Here is a 21,811-nt window from a genome sequence, read left to right on the forward strand (position 1 = left end):
TTAGTTGCATGCTTGCATAACAGCTATGAGATGATATTTTGTTGTATAAACTAGCATGATAAAATAAAAAGCATGGGTGTCAGAAGACTCAGAGATAACTAGAACCCTTACTCCAAACAGCAGCAAATAGGAGCAGAGATAGGGATGACCTCTGTATGAAAAGACTCTGCCATTCACCCAGCTAGGACAAGATAACTTTTTTTGCCTTGTGGGAAGCAGCTGTAGGCACATGCTGTTACAACAACTACTCCTCAGAGTCTAAGCAAACTTCAGATCCAACTAACATTGCAAGCAACAACAGCATACATGTAAGCCAGACATGCCACTCAAGTCTGTTGCTGAAATGTGAAATCTAGGGTACTATGTGACAATCTCTCTACAAAATTCTATTCAGCAGCATTAAGGGATTTTGCCTAGTTCCCCTACATCAGTACAGGAGGATGGGTTCCTAGAGTGTCATCCTTCCTTATGGATAAGATTTAGATCAGACTCAATAGAACTAAGAGAGAAACTTGGGAATAAAAAAAATGCAACTAGGAATAAATATGTATGGTGGGATTTTCAAAAGGTATTCAGCGCTGGCCTAACTGCTTCTACTGGAGTGGATGAATTTTTAACCATGACTCCAAAAAAAAAGATGGGGGAGGGAGGAAAGGTAATCAGGCAAATGTAGAGTTTATTTCTGAGACACAGTTCAGAAGCTTATCAGAAGCCGAGGAGACACATAGGTCCGACTGTTTTCAGGTTCAGGCCATTATTTTTTAATCTTTACCCAAGACAAAGGTTCTGTTTTTTGTATGCATCCCTGAATAAATGGGAATACAACCAAACTATTTCAGAAGGTGATCCAAGAGTTATTGTAACAATAGCTGATCACAAGTTTTTCCAAAGATTTTACATCAGAAAATGCTGCTCTGACAGCATTGAAATATTTAATTAAATCACAAAGATTTTTGTAGCCTTCTGCTTAAATCGTGGAACCATAAGAGACTTGTTTCAGATTTTTTTGAAATTTCTATTTGAAATGAACTTCCTTTGAAATGTTATTTGAAATATTTTACATAATTTCGTAACATGCCACTAATAATTGGGCATAGAATAATATGACATCCTATTTTATAGAAACAAGATTTATTCTTTTATTTTTTTAATGACACAGTAAGTATGACACTTTGAACAAGAACAGAAAAGGATAAATGGAGGCTTAGTCCTCCAGGGACTCCATTTTTTGCCCTGGCTGCTCCAGCATGCCAGGAGCCAGGAGGAGCTGGGCAAAGGCAGTTTGCCTGAAGCGGGACACAGTGTCCCATAAAACGCACAGGCAGGGGCATACACTGTGGCACAAAGTATCTGCACAAATTTGCAGCTGCAAATCTGCAAATTTAGACATCTAGACATGGCCAAAGAGAGTAACTGGTGATAGCCCTTACACAGAGGCAAAACTGGGAAATTCTGAGCTCTGGGTAGCACATCAGGCAGCAGATGCAGCCAGGCAGTGGTATGGTGGCTGGGAAAACAGGTGCACAGGAGAGAGAATCTATTTTTTTTATTTCTTCCCCCCATGAGGTAATCCCCACTTCTTCTTTGTTATGCTACTGCCCCTAAGCTCCATGCAGAAGCCAGGTCCAAATCCCTACTAACCTTAACATGGTCATAACAAAGATAGGGACCTTAGACCTCTTTATTCCCTCTATGGGCATGTCTACACATGCATTTAAGCACAGCTAAATTTAATGTGCATTAAGATAATGCTCATTAAGTTAATTTTGGCAGGTGTATAACACATCCAGGGACATGGCACTAAAGTAAGGGCATTAAAGTTTGTGCCAAGTCCCTGCAGCCCTGCCATGTGCCCCTAGTGGCTGGGCAGACCTGGCACTAAAGTTAGTGCTGGCTTGTGTCTACATGTGCAGTAATGTGATTTAACTAATGGCACCTAAATTTGATACGTGAATTTGCTGGTATCACATTTATGCATGACTACCATAATTTAGCCATTTTTAATGTGGGTTAAGGGCATGCACATGTAGATGTGTGCCCAAAATGCACATTAAATTAGGCTAATGAGCATTAACACATCTCATGTAGATGTGTCCTATGAGACTATATTAGATGTAAGGAGTAATGAACATAATTCTCATTACAATCAATTTTGAAGTGAGGCATTTAATAACCTTAAATGCCAAGTGGATAAATCACTGATTCTCAGATTCTCAGTCTGAGTACTAAGTGAAGATACTTTGCACTGCTACTATTGTGGATTCTGAGTGGCAGGATAGCCTACTCTCTACTTCACCCTTGCCAATAGAGACATTCTATTAAACTGTTTATCCAATCAGGACTTGGTTTTACATGGTTGTAGTTAAAATGACCTCCTTTGGATGTTTTGTGAGAGAAGGCACCACTCCTAAAGCTCAAAGAATTGCTCACTGATTGCTACCACATGTCCCATTCTTTATTATATATATAAATCCTGTAGCTCTTAAACTATTTCAAATCTAACAAAAATAATTTTTGTATATTAAAAAACCCCAAAGATGTGAAATCAGACTATTCCCAAAAATCTCCTAGAATCAAACCTTTGAGGTTGTAGCCTTCTGGGTTTTGTTCAGAAACATTCAGTAATGAGTCTGAAGTTATGGGAAAAACCCTATGCTCTTTTTTCATGTTTAAGACTAATGGCCTAGTCCTGAATGCTTAATAGAAAATTACTTGAAACTGGATGCTCAGCATCTCCTAGAAAATGCATAATGGCCTGCAGATTTGATCCATAATTTAGATGCCCCAAGATTCAAGCTTTTGTCATAGCAAACTATACTAAAGGTTTATTTTAATGGATTATAGTGATGTTGTTACAAGAATAAAGTTTATTGTGGTTCTTTTCTTTATAGGGATCTCACTTTCTTTGGGTCTTTTCCTTTAAGATAGTTCTGTCTGCTCTGAGTAAGCTTGTAAGTAAGCTCTCTCAGCAGTCAAAAAATACTTGCAGGGGAGAACTCTTTATGCCAAGAGACATTATTGGAGCTGGTATCCTCTCTAGAGGATTGTTATACTTGGTTTCATGAGGAACATAGGTCACAAGAAGCATTTAAATGATTACATTTGAAAACATTCACAAGAAAACAATATCACTAATCTTTCTTTTTGTCCAATATTAAGGATTATTGAAAAAGACCAGCCTGTACTTAAAAAGGAAAATGTTGCCATATTTGGAAGAAAAAAAGAAGTACAACTATGAGTTTGCTATCTCCACTTCATTTCATGGGGTGCAAAATATTGTCCGAACCCCGAGCAAGATGCGCAAGGTGGTGTGGATGCTAGTGGTCTTGGGCTCCCTTGCCATCGTCACTTGGCAAATCTACAATCGCTTCATCTATTATTTGAGTTGGCCAACCACAACTTCAGTGGTAGTTCAGTATGTGGAAAATATTGAATTCCCTGCTGTGACTTTTTGTAACTTGAACAGGTAAGACACTTTTTAGTGCATCATAAATATGGAATAATAGAGTTAAATGTCTCTTGTTTAAAATGTATTATCATTCTGAAGTACATCTATTCAAATTGATGGAATATTAGGGGTGCAAATAGAGGTGACAATTTGCATATATAGACAAAGTGATCTATAGCCATGACCAAACAAGTTCATGGCTGCAGACAGTTAAAAAATGGTTGATCCAGTAAAAATCTGAACCCTCATTGCATGAGGGGTCAGATGACATTTCAAAACATAACGACTTCTATAACTTCTGTCTGCATTGCCTCCCAGCCTCAAGTTCAGTCTGGGGGCTGGCTTTTCAGCCCTACCGGAAGGTGGAATAATGTGTTGGAGCCCCCACCCCCAAGATGGAGGTGGGGCAGGGTTCCAAATCACCCACCCTACCCTCCAGTGCTAGAGAACCCTAAAATGAGATCCTTCTCCTTCCTTTCCCCCCTCCCATTCTGAAAGAGAGACAGGCTAGGAGACAGGAGGGGCTGTTGCTAAAGGAAACCAGCTGCAGGCTCCCAGCCAGTAGCTAGATTCCCCCTCCCCCAGAACCAAGAATGAACTTCTGTTTGGTCCAGGGGGATCGTTGTAACTCAGAACACTTCCTGCAAAGTGTTTTCAGTCACAGCATGCAGCTGCACTTCTGGTCTGTATCCTAAACTGACTGCATATGGTCATTTTTCAACATGCTGGGTTGGAATTTTGCTGCATGATTTTAAATGGAAATGAATAAACACCAGAAGCTCCTGAACAAATCTTTAAGTCTTTTTCTGCGCTGAGAAAAAAACTTGATTATCTAATCATACAAGTAGAGGCACAATCTTTTGGAAGAAAATCGTATGAGTAACACGTTCTCATTGTCATTCCTTAATTCTGGAACACCTTCCCTCTTGGAACCTACCAGAGCCCAAGCCTGGACATCTTTTGGAAGCACTGTAAGACCTTTCTACATCAGCAGGCATTTAGCAAAGAAACCTAGGCTGGGTTATTGTTTAGTGGGCTTCCGTTTTATGTTTCTCCTCTTCTAGAAGTATTGTTTTCTGTTTTATAAGTTATTCTGTCCTATTGTAAGCAGCCAGGTATATCCCATCTCTCACCAGTAAAATGAGCCACAGGTGTGATCCCCAAACCGATGGGATATACCCACAAGGAAAACCTCTGTGACAGAATATACAATGCCAATAATAGAAATCTATTTGGCTATGATAGGCAATAAATTATTGTAGCTATAATGGCAGAATGTTATGGGTAGTCAACACTCAACTATTCAGAGTGTGGTAGCTGGACACAATAAAATGAAAATTTGTTTCTACACCCATCTGTTCCTGTCAATTTATATATTTCTATTTTTAGTAATAGTTTCATAGTTTCTAGAGTCAGAAGGGACCTGAGCAGATCATGTAGTCTGACCCCCTGCCATGGCAGGAAAGAATACTGGGGTCAAATGACCCCAGCAAGATGTTCATTTAACCTCCTCTTAAACACCCCCAGGGTAGGAGCCTGCACCACTTCTCTTGGAAGTTGGTTCCAGACGCTAGCCACCCTGACCGTGAAGTAGCGCCTTCTGATATCTAACCTAAACCTACCCTCTGCCAGCTTGTGACCGTTACTCCTGGTCACTCCTGGTGGTGCTTGGGGGAACAGTGACTCCCCCAGTGCCTGCTGATCCCCCCTGACTAGTTTATAACAGGCCACAAGATCCCCCCTCAGCCTTCTCTTGTGGAGGCTGAACAGGTTCAGGTCCCGTAGCCTCTCCTCATAGGGCCTGCCCTGTTGTCCCCTGATCATATGAGAGGCCCTCCTCTGGACCTTCTCCATGCTGTCCACATCCCTCTTGAAGTGCGGCGCCCAGAACTGGATGCAGTACTCCAGCTGCGGCCTGACCAGTGCCGCATAGAGGGGGAGGATCACCTCTTTGGACCTGCTCGAGATGCATCTGTGGATGCATGACAAGGTGCGGCTGGCCTTCCTAACTGCCTCCCCACACTGCCGGCCCATGTTCATCTTGGAGTCAGTGATGACCCCAAGATCCTTTTCTGCCTCTGTGCTGACAAGAGGGGAGTTCCCTAACCTGTAGGTATGGTGCCGGTTGTTCCTCCCGAGGTGCATCACCTTGCACTTGTCTGTGTTGAAACCCATCCTATTCTCATCCGCCCACCCTTGTAACCTGTCTAGGTCTGATTGTAGCCTGTTGCATCCTTCCAGTGTGCCCATGTCCCCCCACATCTTAGTGTCATCAGCAAATTTGAACAGGGTGTTTTTTACCCCCTCGTCCAAGTCACTGATGAAGATGTTGAACAATGCGGGCCCAAGGACCGAGCCCTGTGGAACTCCACTGCCCATGTCCTTCCAGGTTGAGAAGGACCCATCCACTACCACCCTCTGGGTGTGGCCCTCCAGCCAGTTGGCGACCCATTTGACTGTGTGGGTGTCTACACCACAGCCCCCCAGTTTCTTAATGAGAACATTAAGAAACATTCCTTTTTGAGAAACAAAGCCAACCATGCCCATGGTTGTTTTCAAAAGCATAGTTAAAACTATGTGGACAGAAGTAGTCATAGAGTATCGTGGAATTGCAAAAGGGAATCTTTATACAGATTTTCTGATATTTTAGACATCCAAGATACATTTTGATATATAAAAATCGAAATAAAATGGTAATTCCATGACAATATTACATAGGAATAGTTTACTTTTTCTGTTCAACATCTTGAATTCAAATCCATCGTAACACTTCAATAAATCTCTAATTTGCATCATTATTAGGTGTTCCTTTACCATTTTATGAGAGAAAGGGATATACAATGCATTTGCGATTAAACACACCTTTATCCCAATCGCATTTTAGAAGATTTTCAAATTGTTTCTAGGCATTAGATTCACCCTAGATTTATACCACCTTTTACCACCAATCGCCAGGCACAGAGTTCCTGAGGAAGGATAAGCAAGATCGTTTGAACTCCAGTTCCCACGGCTATGTAAGCCCCTTTGGCTGAGAGACTTCTGCAGATGGACAAAGAGGCAGGCTGCCTAAGTGATGGCACTAGAATTCTCTGGTTATCTGGTTCAGTTCCTTCCATCATGCCTCCTAGCCTGACATCTGCCTGCAACAACTGACAACTCAGGTCTACCAACCTGCCAGAAAGTTTTATAGTTGGTAGGGTCAGAAAGGACCTAAGCAGATCATCTAGTCCAACCCCTGCCATGGGCAGGAAAGGATGCTGGGGTCAAGCGACCCCAGCTAGGTGATTGTCTAGCCTCCTTTTGAAGACCCCCAGGGTAGGGGCAAGCACCACTTCCCTTAGAAGTTGGTTCCAGCTCCTAGCCGCCCTGATGGTGAAGTAGTGCCTCCTGATGTCCAGTCTGAATTTACTCTCAGTCAGCTTATGGCAGTTATTGCTTGTTACCCCCGGTAGTGCTTGGGGGAGCAGGGACTCTGCCAGTGCCTGCTGGTCCCCCTTGGCAAGTTTGTAGGTGGCCACCATCCCCTCTCAGCCTTCTCTTGTGGAGGCTGAACAGGTTCAGGTCCCATAGCTTGTCAGTGGTTGCTTCAGATGGCCAGTCTGTGGTTTTAAAAAGGGGTGGGAGGAAGTAGAGGGGCAGAGTTTGGTTTCACTTGTTTTAACTCAAATCCCCATTTCCAGGCCAACAGTAAACCTGAGTTTATAAAAACTAAAAGTGTATTTGCTAAAAGTGCATCTTGCTCTACCTGCAGATTGTCTCCATAGTTGCCAAAAGAGTTCAACACTATACTTCTATTTCCTTCTTACAGATTCCAAATCCAAGCAGTAGCCAACCTCAACATCATTTATTTTCTCTGGAGCATTGTATCTGGAGTTCTTCGTGCATTTGCTCTGGATGACAAACTCTCTCCGGACCTAAATGATTTCTTGAATGGAAACCAAAACTTCAGCATTAAGGAGTTTACAAGGAATAATGGATTTTTTCTCAACAACAGTACGTTATTAAAATGTGATTTTTTTGGAAAGCCATGTTACCCAGAGGTAATACTTTTTACTTTATTGTAACAGGAACAGTGGAATTAAAAACTCTCTAAAAATAAGTGATGCATCTTCACACGGGCCTAGCAGCACGTTAAGCTGGGTTGAAAAAGCCCTGGTGGCAGGAGGTCCAGGGGTCAGCCTGCCAAACCAGGGGTGCTCCAACCTGGCTCAAAGTGCTGCAGAAGGGGTTGGCTAGGGCATAAGGGTGCTTCAGTGCGAATCTAGCCAGCAGACACCCCCATATTGAAGCACCCTCATGCTTCAGCCAAGCGCATCAGCATCTACACGTGCATTGCTGTACACAAAAAAACTTCTGCAGCAGGTTAGTACTGTTATTTACAAGTACTATCCTGCTGCAGGATTAATTAGTTACCTGCAGCCTAACAGGGTTGCACCTGTAGATGCAGAAATTTTTACTGTAAAGCTAATTAGGCAACTCCACAATAAACATTTCATGTAGATATGTCCAATGACTTAAATTTTTGGTGACAATACACCCTTAAAACCATTGAACAAATAGGCAAGTAGTATACCATACTGGTCTACTGTAGTACAACTTCATACATTCCCTTGAAACAGATAGAAACTACCTCACAAGTATCATCTACTAGAAATTATATTACTAAGTGAACACTAATTTCCTCAAGTTCTGGACTTCATAAGGAAGAAGACAGTAGGACCTTATGAAAAGTTATTCTAAACAACCAAAATCATTTAGTGGACAGTTAAAAAATTTCTTTTGGTGAGTTCCATACGTTTGTTTCCATAGAAAGGATTTCATTCTTGATTAAATTCTATAGGACTATTCCATCAGTGGTTTATGTTTTCACCTGCTACGGTCATAAATATACATCAACAACAGAAAATTTAGGCAATCTAGGCCACAAAGCATTCCATAATCCCCAAAATAGATTGAGGTTATCTGGTTTCTTTATTTTGTTTTCTACTTATATTGTTATAGGACTTCGAACACGTTTTCACTGAGTATGGAAACTGCTTTACTTTTAACCACATTGATATTCCAGCAAAGAGAAGAGTGAGCATCTCAGGAAGAGGGCTAAGTTTAATTTTTGATATCAAACAGGTATAGATATGATAATAATCTTACATTATATATTCATATAATACATATTCAAGATGAAAAAAGCTACTATAACCACTCTTCTGTCCTTCTGCATAACATGGGCAACAATTTCACCAATTAATTGCTGGGTTAAGACCAAAATTACTCACTGAAGGATAGCACATCTTTAAGAAAGATGTCCAGTCTTGATTTGAAAAAGTTTTGAATGGAAAATCCACCATATTTCCCAGTAAATTCCCAAGCTATTTACCAGTATGAAATCAGTAAGTGATGGTCATCTTTGAACTAAAGAACCCTATTTGAACTTCAAGATGGTGTTCTCCATTTTAGTCCCTGTTTTAACTGACCCTCCAAGATTTTAGATCCTAAGGCAAAAAAAGAAAAAGAAGATACTTTGTTTTTCTGCTTTTCTTTAATTGCCAGAGATTTGTCACCTGCTTAAACCTCATCACCAAATGAGGTGTAAATTTGAGCAAAATGGTTTTTTGACTTTAAATAAAGCTAAATGTCATAATGTAAATATCACATCATGACACTGCTTTTCTAAGGAATTCTTTTTGTATCAGGCACTCTTCACTGATGACCCTTCCCTGGGTTTTATTGATGCTGGTATAATTTACGTTATCCATTCACCTAAAGAACCTCCACGGTTTGATGGCTTGGGCCTATCCACACCAGTAGGCATGCATGCCCATGTTGCAATCCGCCAACTAAAGGTAAGCCATTTGTGTGATGAAGTATCAGTCTCCCTCTGAAATTTAAAGTACACTTTTACTCTGAAAAATTACAACAGATATTTTAAAAGTTTGATATGAATTATGCTTCAGTGACTTCCACAATAATTTTTTCCAGAGTCCAAATCATACTGTATTAGAAGTTATCACATCTAAGCTGTTTTGTGCATATATTCCACCTGGCAATAAGTGGAAGCCAAAACAAGGCAACTTAAGCAGTTCTTTTATTCCAGAGTAGGTAGCTTCCAGCTACCACAATATATAGAAGACATGCAAAACAGTCACCATAGATTAGCTGATGCACTGTAAATCTTTATTCCTTCCTTGTAATTGGATATAATTTGCAGTAGCATAACTAAGGATGCCAGTCTGAAGGATTCATGATTGGGAGTGTGGAAGGGAAAGTGCCAAATGGCAGGCCCCAGGGAGCCCATGTCACCACAGCAGTGACCTGTGGCAGTTTTGTACTACTGGAACAGCAGCCTACACTGCCACAGCAGCTGTCATACAAAGAGGCAAGCTCTTGGCACCCTGCTCTCTGGTCCTTAGTATGCACATACATGCACAAACAGATGCACCCACACACATACATACACCCTACCCCATACCAGATAAAGGATTTATGTTCTTTTTTCATCCAGAGGCAAAATAACCAAAAACTAAAGCTGGTCCAATTCTCTTGCCACAGAACATAGGATCTGACCTTGGAATATCAAGTTTCTGAAACACCTCCCTAGAACTCTGTCTCTAGAGGGGGATTCTGCAACATGAAATTAATTACCTGTATACACCACAGGTTTTAATCCTCATTAAGTTAAATAGGTTTTTAAAATATAAACTTCTTTCTTTTGGAGCGTCGCATCAGTGTTTGCATATACTAGGATTTCAAATGAATTAAACTTTGGAGCACTGCATCTGTGTTTGCACACACTAGGTTTTCAGATGAATTAAGGTTGGTCCCCAGTCAGTGCCACAGGAGAGTGGGATGGTCCAGCTCTACCCCCTGGTCCAGGGTCCTCCACCCACCCCATGCCTATGCCCTACCACACAGCTGTGGAAGCAGGAAGATGGCAAACCATGCAAGAAAAGAAAATGGAAGCAATTTGAAAGGGAAAGCAATTCAAAGGGGTGAACTACAAAAAAGTTGCAGCGCCAATTTGGTAGACAAAGAGGCTCATTACACGTCTTTGAGTGCCTTTTTGTGTGCATGCAATGAATCTGTGGATGCGACGCTTATATTCCCGGTGAGCCAAACTAAACTACAGCTGAGGATTTTTAGTTTAATGCACCAGAAACACTTTTCAAGTGTGTGGAAAACCCCCTCGTGCAAACAGTCACACAGTTGCAGCACAAGAAAGGGCAAAAAATGCAGCGTGTACAAAGGCCCCTACTTTCTTTGTGCAGCCCTGTTGAAATCCAATTCTGTCAGTCTGTCTACACTGTCAGGTTGTACAAGAGAATCAAGACCCAAGAGAACAGATATTAAACATACACACACTTTTTGTTATTAACCTCAGATTTAACTCATATCAATTCAACTTTAATTCATTTAACATTTTAGTATAAACTGAACATAGTGTTTTATTAACAAACTTTGCATTTAAAATAGTATTAAAGCATTCTACTTTACTATTTTCTATTCAAGACAGTTATCCAAGAATACCCTTGGGGAGAGTGCAATCCTAATATCAAACTTCAGTATCACAATATCTACAGCACCTATGGATGTGTACAGGAATGCAAGGCCCATTACATACAGGACTGGTGTGGGTGTTTGCCATTCATGCTTCCAGGTACTTCTTGGGCAGTGTTACACATGTGGTACAAAGTGGTTCATGGTTCTTCAAACAAAGATGGACTTCAAACTTTTACTTTCACTTAGAAAGCTATATCATTCTCTGAAAGCCCTTGGCACAACTAGACTTAATTGAAAATTTTAAATTATTCTTATCAAACTTTGACCTTACAGTGAAATATTAAAAATATTTGATTAGCCCTAACCATTGGTCAGCATTTCTTAATGTTGTCATCTGAACCCCGAATGAATATCCAAGTCTATATCACAGAGTGCATGAAATTGGTCATCTTAAACTTGACCCCAGAAGAACTTTGGGCTAAAACCACAAAATGTCTTTTGTGCCATTACGTGCATTCTTCACTGCTCAAATTTTAGGCAACTAGCTCCTACAGCCCTGAGTTAGGAGCTCAAGTTCAATTCACGAGAAGTTAGGTACCTAAAAAAGGATCCACAAAAAACAGGGTATGTGCCCAGAAGACAGAACAGATGTAGAGACACAACTAATACATTTTACTCTTATTTTCCATGATTTATTCAACTGTATTTTATTATATTAAGTCATGTAGTATTAGTAATAATACAATATTGGGCAATAAGTGCTGTCAGGTTCACCAGTGAAATGTGGAAAAAGTCTGTAGATTTTAATTATTACATTTTACTTGTACTAGTACCCCAAGAACAGAATTTTCACTTTTATGAAATAGCTGAATACAGGAATAGTTTACCTGATTAATCATTGTTTTGCTTTTAAAGGAAATGGAACAGAATGTGACCTACTAAAATCTTACAAATGTGTTTCTCCTGCATTATGTAAGTAACAACTGACTTATTAATACCTTTCTATTCTTTAACTTCTTTTAAGTAAATCAGAGGATTCCAAACAAATGCCAGAAAGTAGCTAGAATTCAAGACTGATCCAGTTATTAATTATTACAACTTACGATTTTAACCTTTTCAGTTCTTATCATATCTATGTTCATTTACTTATACTATTTCCATGAATCCATGCGCATTTGGAAAATGCAAATAAGGTAGTAACTTTCTATTTGTGGGAAGCTTACTTTCATGGGTCTTGTACACTACCATTATGTTTTCAGCAACTACATTTTAATACATTTTTCATGGGTAACTGTACAATGATGGTATATTTAGATGTTATTTTTACAAACTTTGCATGCTTTTTGTAGAACAAAGCATCTTATTCCAACAGTTGATTCCTCAAAATGGCCTTGAGGCAGGAAGGAAAACCTTTTCACTGCCACAGGCTCTGTACTCTTTCTAAGGTCTAGACAAACAACTACACTGATGCGATTTACACCAGGGCTTACAGATGACCAGATATTGCAGGGTACCCACTGGCCGTAGACACTATCATTGCACCTCACAACTAAGAGGCAGAAGTGCAGATTTGCCTATAGCAAACAAATACCCTGGCAGAGCTTTGGACTCACTTTTATACTGCTGTAACTTAGAGTGTAGTTTTACCTCTCATCTTTTTTCTAAAATATTCTACAGCAGATTCAAGTTATACTGCATGTCACCCATATAGACAAACCACATGTATATAAGCCCTTATATAGTCAGATTAAGGTTCAATATGAGTACTCTTACCTGCACATAAGCTTTGCCTTTTTGATTATTAATAACAATTGCTACTTTCAATTAATAGGCCTGAAAAAACCCCCCAAATACTGTTTTAATCCTTCTAGGAATATTCATAAGAGGAAGTGTAAATACATTTCAGAGTTAGCCCATTCCTTATTACTTCACTAAATGCCAGCCTGTATATGGAATCTTGTTTCTCTTTGGTTCTATATTTGTGAAATTGTATAAAAGCAATTCATTTCTATATGCAAATGATCAATATATAGGTGATTTAAAAAAATGTTAGCCACACTTATAAAATGAATCATCCTACTGACTTTGTGGCTCTCTACACATGCAGCTACAGGTGCAATGAGATCTAATGTGCAATCCACGAAATTACACCTCCTCCTATGCTGTGGCCCCTGACTTCTGAGATCTAGCTGGATCCCAGCACCCAACATATTCACTTGCAGGACTCTGGGTCCCCGTGCTGCTGGGACCCAAAGTTGGCTGCTGCTGGGACTGACAATCCCCTTAGTTGTCAGACTCCCAACCCCAACTGAGTCTCAGCACCCCTGTGGCTGAAAGCCCTGTCAGGTGATGGGGCTCCCAGCTGTAGGGGAGACCCTGCTACATGTGCAAATTAAAGCTAGATAGCAACCAGCTATAAAATTATTCCACGTTTTTAAGGTCAAACTTTATAGCTGGTTTGGAACTTTTTATGGCATGATTGTGACTTTACAGGTGTAGCTGGTCCCAAGGTAAGAGCACAATGAATCAATTGTGTAATGCCTGTACCATATGGAGGGGGCCTTCATTTTAAATCACAAGTTGATGAATCATTTCTCTTCAACTCTAGAAATTCAGTTCAGAATTTTTAAAGCTGTTTTCCAAAAGAATGTAGGTAGAAGAAAAAGTCAATTAGATTAACTTTGGGCTTCTGGGTCTCAAATGTGCGCAGTGTTCAAATGAAATATAGAATGAGTTTTGTCATGAGTCTTAGGCAGTGATTAGTTCCATAAGGTTCATATCCTTGACCTTTGAGAGATGAGATATTACTCATTTCTCAAGGGTAGGTATATTACTCAGCGGGTGCATCTACACGTGCACCGCTACTGCACAGTAACTTAAGTGGCAAACTTCTAACTATGGCAATTTATGCAGATTTGGGTGTAAATTTGCTACCTGAATGATGCAGATAGCAAATTTACACCGAGCAGTTACTACATAGTAAGGCATGTGTAAACTCCTTACTGCACAATAACCTTTTTTGTGTGGAACGACTTGAGACTAACTTTAGTTCCAAGTCAATCTATACACAGTGTTACTGCACTGTAATGCCTGCATGTGCAGACGCTGACATAAAAGTCACTTACTGCACAGTAAGCTACTGCTCAGTAAATGCATGTGTAGACACACCCAGTAGATATTTGAGGGGAAGTATTTCAACTACCTTCAAAGAAAGTCTGTTGGGGGAGAAGGAGTTAAACCCTGTTACAGTTTGTGACTAGATCTAAAAAAGTCTAATGCATTTCAGCACTGAGCAGGCATCTAACATGGCAAACTTCTAGATGCTAACATTCCAGGACAGCATACAAAAACCTGAGGTAGGTATTGGTACCTGGAATTTTTACACAATGTATGCAGAGGGTTTGGTACTTCTGAACAGAACCCAAAACAATCAGCAGGCTTATCAGAGAGAGGACAAGGCATCATTAAATCCCACCCTTTTGGGAGGCTTAGGTACCTTTCAGAGAAGCACCTCCCTCTATGTGGGATTCACATTTTAGAACCCTCTCCTGAAGGTAAACACCTACACAGTTTCAAAAGAAAAGATAAATTAAGAAACAAAAAGCAGACTTCACATATTTATTTTAAAATACAGGATACTGAAAGCATGATATCAATTTCCTTTATATGTTAAGCTAGTGACCAAAGTACTCAGGACATAGGGTACCAATGCTCAATTTCCTTCTCTGCCTGAAAGGATTCAATCTCACAGCTCCCACCTCCCTGTAGTGTCCTAACCACCAGATATGGGGTAGAAGGAGGATAGAGAACTCTCTAGCCCCATTAAAGTTTTTCCACTTTTGTAGAAAAAAATTTGAACTGCACTAGATAGGGTTATGTGAGAGAGGAGGAGGAGACAATAAGTATTCCTACATATGCAATTTACACTGGCTTAAATTTACTGTGCAGTAAGCAGGAATAGCCTGGTGTCTACATATGCAGGCATTAAAGCGCATTAATGTTAGTCCCAAGTCAGTCCACAGTCCTTACTGTGCAGTAAAGTGTCTACATGTGAGTTATTGCACAGTAACTAATCAGGTATAAATTTGATACCTGCATGATGCAGGTATCAAATTTACACTAAAGTCGGCATAAGTCACTATATTTTCTGTGCAGTACAGACATGCACATGTAGATGTGTGCCTGTACTGCACAGTCATTTTGGTTACTACACAGCAAATGGGCATGTGTAGATGCACCTGTTGTGTCCCAAAGATGCATTTAGGACACTAATCTTGAAAGGGAAAGGAATGATTTCCTCTGTGCATTTTACATGGATAGGACCATGAATACAAATATAAGGCTGGAAGTGACCTCAAGAAGTCACCTCATCCAACCACCTGCTTAAAGAAGGATCATCCCCATCTAAACAGTCTCATCCAAGTTTTTGTCTCAACCACTCTTAAAAACTTCCAGGGAACACATCTACACATGCTATTAATGCGAAGCAATAAACTCCGATGCATACCAGGAGTAACTAGGAATAACAGTCACAAGCTGGCAGAGGGTAGATTTAGGCTAGATATCAGGAGGCGCTACTTCACTGTCAGGGTGGCTAGGATCTGGAACTATCTTCCAAGAGAAGTGGTGCTGGCTCCTACCCTGGGGATCTTTAAGAGGAGGCTAGATGAACACATTGCTGGGGTCATTTGACCCTAGTACTCTTTCTTGCCATGGCAGGGGGTTGGACTCGATGATCTGCTCAGGTCTCTTCCAACCCTACAAACTATGAAACTATATTGCACTGGAGTTTATTGCTCCAAGGCACTGTATTTACATGCATGCACAAGCACAGCACATTTTGCTGAGTCAGAGTAGTCCCAGCTGGCATCAGGTCCAAGGGGTCAGCCTGCCAGCCTGGGGCTGCTCAAGCCTGGCTCAGTGTCTTGTGGAGGCATGGACTAGGGCATAAGTATGCTCCAGTGCAGGGCTAGCCAGCAGGCAGCCCTTCACTGAAGTACCCTAGTGAACCCAGAGAGCCTCATCAACATCTACATGTGCATAGCTAATGTGGTCCCCATTTATAAGAAAGGGAGAAAGGAAGACCCAGGAAACTATAGGCCCATAAGCCTCACATCAGTCTTGGGGAAAATCCTTAAAAAAATTATCAAGGATCACATCTGTGAGGGGCCAGCAGGGGAGATCATGCCCAGGGGAAATCAACATGGGTTCATCAAAGCCAGGTTCTGCCAGACCAACCTGATGGTTTTTTATGACCAGGTAACTAAATCCCTGGATGATGGTGTTGCTGTGGACGTAGTCTTCTGGACTTTAAGAAGGCCTTTGACACGGTCTCTCACTCCATTCTCATTAATAAATTGAGCAACTGTGGCATTGACGCTTACACAGTTGGAGGGGTCAAAAATTGGCTGATAGGGCACACCCAGAGAGTGGTGGTGGACGGGTCGTACTTGACTGGGTGGGATGTGAATAGTGAGATCCCCCAGGGCTCAGTCCTGGGGCCTACACTGTTCAACATCTTCATCAGTGACTTCGATGAGGGGATGGAAAACACATCCAAGTTTGCTGATGACGCCAAGATGCGGGGAGAGGTAGGCATGCTCGGAGGGGGAGAGAGACTGTAATTAGATTTAGACAGACTTCAGAAGTGGGTAGATGGTAACAGGATGGGGTTTAATGTAGATAAATGCAGGATGCTGCACCTGGGGAGAAGGAATCCATAGCATACATACAAGCTGGGGATCTCCCCCCTTGTGAGCACAGAGGCGGAAAGGGATCTTGGAGTCATTATTGACTCCAAGATGAACATGAGCCGCCAATGCCAGACCACAGCCAGCAAAGTCGACTGCACCTTGTCGTACATCCAAAGATGCATCTCAAGCTGGTCCAGAGAGGTGATACTACCCCTCTACGCGACATTGGTCTGGCCTCAATTGGAGTAACACATCCAGTTCTGGGCACTGCACTTTAAGAAGGATGTGGCCTGCCTTGAGAGTGTTCAGAGGAGGATCACCGGCTTGGTTGGAGGGCAACAGGGCAGGCCCTATGAGAAGAGGCTGAGGGACCTGAACCTGTTCAGCCTTAGCAAGTGGAGGCTGAGACAGAATTTGGTGGCTGCCTACAAATTCATTAGGGAGATCAGCAGCAAATAGGAAGGGTCCTATTCCCCTCAGCAGCACCTGGGGTGACGAGGAACAATGGCCAGAAGCTGCTGGAGAATAGGTTCAGGTTAGAGATTAGGAGGCACTATTTCACTGTTAGGGTGGCTAGGATCTGGAACCAACTTCCTGGGGAAGTGGTCCTCGCTCCTATCTTGGGTAAATTAAAAAAGAGTTTGGATGAACACTTGTCTGGGGTCATGTGATCCCAGCGTATGCCCTGGCCAGTGGTGGGGGGTTAGACTAGATAATCTATTCAGGTGCTTTCTGACCCCTAACTACTATGAAACTATGAAATTGCTGGGCACTAAAGATAGTACTTGTATTTACAAGTATTAACCTACAGCAGCATTTATTAGTTTCCTAAGACCTAACAGGGCTGCATCTATAAGTGCAGAAATTTTCCTGTGGAACTAATTAGGCAGCTCCACAGTAAACATTCTGTGTATATGCACCTATGGAGCAAAATCCTACAACCTGTATAAGTGATCTGTTCCAGTGTTTAACTACCCTCATAGTTGATAAGAGTTCTTCCTAATAAAATATTTAAGGGGAACAGAGTAGACTGTTGAACAAAGGCAAACTTTTAAAAACCCTGTCTACATGAATTATGATTGTTTTTCTATAAACTTATTTGTTATAACATTTACAACCCTATCAATGGGATTTTACTGAGTGCCACAATGATCAAATAGATGCAAATATCTGTGACTTGTAATACTAGTTGAACAAGCAAGAAAGCATCCAAGAGTCAAGAATAGATTTAATCCATGGACAAAAATATGGCACATATAATGAACTGTCAAACCTAGAACACTGATGCAAATCCATTAAAGTGGTAGGATAAATATAAAAAAGACAGCATGATCCAGCAGATAAACATCAATGCCCAGAATCAAAAGGCATGAGTTTCATTAACAGTTCCACTGCTAATATTCTGCTTTGTCTTGAGAAGTTGAAAAAACTGGCCCTTCAGCTTTGGGTGGCTCATTTCTCTTTCTATGAAATAAGAGTGACATTAATTCCTTTTTGTAAGATACTCTGAGATCCTCAGGTGAAGCGCCACATGCAAGATCATCATTAGCATCATTTCTGAAATTCCCTTTGAATGAAAGAGAGAGATGACAAATGACATGGTTCTCATACGGATTCATCTGCTTGAAATTTCAGATAACATAGATATATTGGGACTGTGTACAGTAGGCGCCCACAATTCCACTTGCCCTGTCCCTTGTGAAGAAACAGATTATCCTTACACAGTCACCTACTCAAGTTTTGCAAGTGAAAGAGCCTTAAAATTCCTTTCTACCAAACTGAAGAAAAGTCCAGACTACATCAGGTAATCTTATTTATAATTATTGTATGTTATCAGAAAACCCCGGATGACTTACAGGTGCCATCTTTATTATTTAATTTACTGTGCCTAACTTTAATATGAATACATTTCAATAAGATAAGATTTTATTTTGCATATAAGAACACCAGCTGCAATAAGTGTAGGATATTTTTACACAAGGAACTGGTAGAGAAACAGTATTTTATTAATTTACATCTTTTGCTATATGGGTACTACTAGGAAGCACATTGTCCTCCCTCCACCCTCATACTATGTAATTTGAAAGCCTTTTTCCATATAGCCATAAATAGAAGTGCAATGGATGTGAAACCACTCCTGAACTATTAAGAGAAAATTTCCAGTTACAATACTGAAATCTCAGTCCTGTTATGGCTGAAGATAATTAATTGTACAAATTTACTCTGCAAAGGATGCATGTATTTTCGTAAGGGGAAAGAGATTAGAAGCATTTTGAAAGAGTTATCTTGCACAAATCCAAAAGACAAGAATGATTTGCAGAAAGTAACATCTGGAAAAAGTCACTTCAGACTAGCAAAAAGGTCTTTAAACCAGCCTATACATCTGTGTTTACATCTGTAAACACAGCAAGAAATCAAGTAAGTGTAGTTATGTGCACAAAATTAAAATATGCTCATAAAAACTGGTTTCAAAAATTGGACTTCAAAATATGTGAATCACTGAAGTTTTTGAAAAAGTTGAACTATTTTCCTCTTGAAACTATAGCTGTATAAATGCTTAAATGTGTTTTTCAGTAGACACAGACCATACAAGTATTGTGGAAATCCAGTTTATTATTTTAAAAAAAAACTTTAATAATTTTGGGCCCCGGAGAATTCTACGACAACATTATTATTTATTTCACTTTGTCAATTGTTTTATTATTTGTAAACATCACACGGCTCAGTAATTACTCAATTAAGCAGGCAAAAATACATAAAATTCTTCTGTTACCAAGTCTTTAGCCAATAGGAATCAAGCAAATATATTAATGAGTACATACAATAAATTTCCAAATCTGGGGATATATTGATTTCTGAAGATGTAAAAAGGGTAAAGTTAACTATTTACTTCTTTATTCTAGCAAAATACAACAGAAGCACCTTAATAGGATCCATCATATCTCTAATGAATGGATACATCCATTTACCGAATATCTCTAATGGCTACGTCCATTTACCAGATGTAACATGCAGATTAAAACAATTACTAACAAAACTGAAATATAAAACGTTGGGGACAGAAAATACTTTATTTTCATAAACGAGTGCATGAGTTGCATTGTGCTGTTATACATAGAGCCTGTAGTTTGGGCTTTCCACAAAAAATTGTAATCATGACCATATTTGGGTTTTAACACATTCAAATGTTGAATGAAAAGTGGAATTCTTTTCTATTCTTTTCTGTGTTCTCACCCCCAAAATTTATGGAAAGAGCTTTTATATTCTGCATAGCTTTCCAAGAACTCCATATAGTATATGCATGGAATCTCTTTGTCTAACAGTAGTACCAAAGGGTCAGATTCACACTAAGTAGTGCTTCATGTCTCTAGTCTGCAAAGATTTACACAAATATGTGCTTAGTTTTACACATTGGGAATAAATCTACTGAAGCCAATGGGGTTACTGGCAGAAGATATGGTTAAATATGTAGAACAAAAATCTGCAGGATTAGGCCTCATCTGGCCAGTGAAATTCACTATGGTTCTAAATATGCAGAGGGGTACTGAGCATGCATAACTATTCAACCATGTGCCACATGGTGATGTTCAGCTCCTTTTGCTACTATAGTTAAGGATCACTGGTATTTCTCCTCTAAGTGTTCTACTTTTCCAAGGGTGTGGAATTAAGGTCCGATAATGTGGTCTCACTACAAATATTTCAGTATATATGATCGTTTTAAAATTAAATCTAGTCTGCCATTCCACACACATTTTTTAAACAAAGAAATTGCTAAAATGTAATTCAACTGCTGAAGTCCTAACTAGCAAACAAACACTTATAGGTAACCCTGTCTATCCTACCTTGTTTTTACTAACACTAAGATCTGACCCTATAATAAACCATTATGGATTTACACTCTAGTAGACTTCACTGCTAGTAAATGACACTTTTATCCTATCTCTCTATGAGCATGACCATCAGCATCCTGTTGCCATTTTTCCAGCATGAATTTCTAACTAAAACCAATGATAGAAGAGCAGCAGACCCGATTTATACTGTATGTATTTTTTCATTAGGCAGAATCTTGTACATATTGACATTAACTATCAAGATCTGAATTACAAAATAACACAGCAGCAGAAGGCCCTGACTGTAGGCGAGTTGCTTGGTAAGTGGTCACAGATTAATCTTTAATTAAACTAGAACAAAACTATTCATTTTCCAGTCACAGTCTGGACAAGTTTCTAATTGCTTAATTATTCCACCAGCAGCAGTTACTTTTGGTCCCAGAACTCACTTTCTAGACAGACTATACTGCAGAGATTTATAAATATACAATACCTAATGAATTACTAATCCTCACTAAGCACTTTTTACTTTAGATAAATACTACACAGTGGCTATGTTGGGTTGCTTATTTCATTCTGATTAAGAACTATATTAATCTTTTCTTGTGAAGATTTTTTTTTAAACAGATTTAAAGTTTTCCCTTAGAATGTCAGATTATATGTATTACACGTATTTAACACTTGAACCCAACAATGGGTGGTTGGTTTCCTAGACTAAACCAAATGCTTGGCTGACATATGTTTATTTCCTTGTTACAGCTGAAGTTGGTGGCCAACTTGGATTATTTTGTGGTGCCAGTATGATTACAATCATAGAACTCGTTGAGTATATTTTCACTAACTTCTGTTGGATGTGCATCTTTCTTCTACTGAAAGCACCAGAAATACCCCAATGGAGCATCCCAACTCAGAACCAAATAGCTAAGAATGGAATACAAGAATGCTGAAAGCTTTGCTTTTGACAGCCTAAAATGCCCCTCTGTAAACTGCCTTTGTTTAGTAAGATACTAAAGGACTTTGGGTATTTAGCCTGAATTGTGACTATTCACTCCTTGTATTTTATTATTTATATGCAACATATATTGGAAAGAATGGTCATTAGAAAGTCTCTGTTTTTTTCTTATAATGACCTACCCTAAAATGCATTTTAAAGAATTAATATATATATTTTAATGGCTACGTAATTCATGTAAGATGGCACATTGCAGTACTGTCTGTATGAACTGGTATAGGAGATACAGGATGTTTTTACATGTGTTGTGGGGCGCAGCACTGGTTGCTTTAATTAGCGAGCCATGCTAATTAAATGCACCCACGCATCGCATGCATCAGTGTCACTATGCATC

General features: G+C 39.9%; 1 protein-coding gene across 1 annotated transcript; it reads left to right on the forward strand.

Annotated features, from left to right (window-relative positions):
* The first annotated feature begins 1,396 nt into the window (after window positions 1–1,396).
* Window positions 1,397–21,412, forward strand: ASIC5 (acid sensing ion channel subunit family member 5). Its single transcript, XM_090034515.1, has 10 exons — window positions 1,397–1,409; window positions 3,160–3,466; window positions 7,257–7,488; window positions 8,450–8,572; window positions 9,139–9,288; window positions 10,952–11,099; window positions 11,858–11,914; window positions 18,271–18,439; window positions 20,694–20,785; window positions 21,225–21,412. Exons 1-10 carry the CDS (start codon window positions 1,397–1,399, stop codon window positions 21,410–21,412), a joined length of 1,479 nt encoding a protein of 492 aa, XP_089890641.1.
* The last annotated feature ends 399 nt before the right edge of the window (window positions 21,413–21,811 follow it).

This window comes from Crocodylus siamensis, chromosome 2 (genome assembly GCF_052110815.1).
Source record: "Crocodylus siamensis isolate JL-2025a chromosome 2, ASM5211081v1, whole genome shotgun sequence".
Lineage (NCBI taxonomy): Eukaryota > Metazoa > Chordata > Crocodylia > Crocodylidae > Crocodylus > Crocodylus siamensis.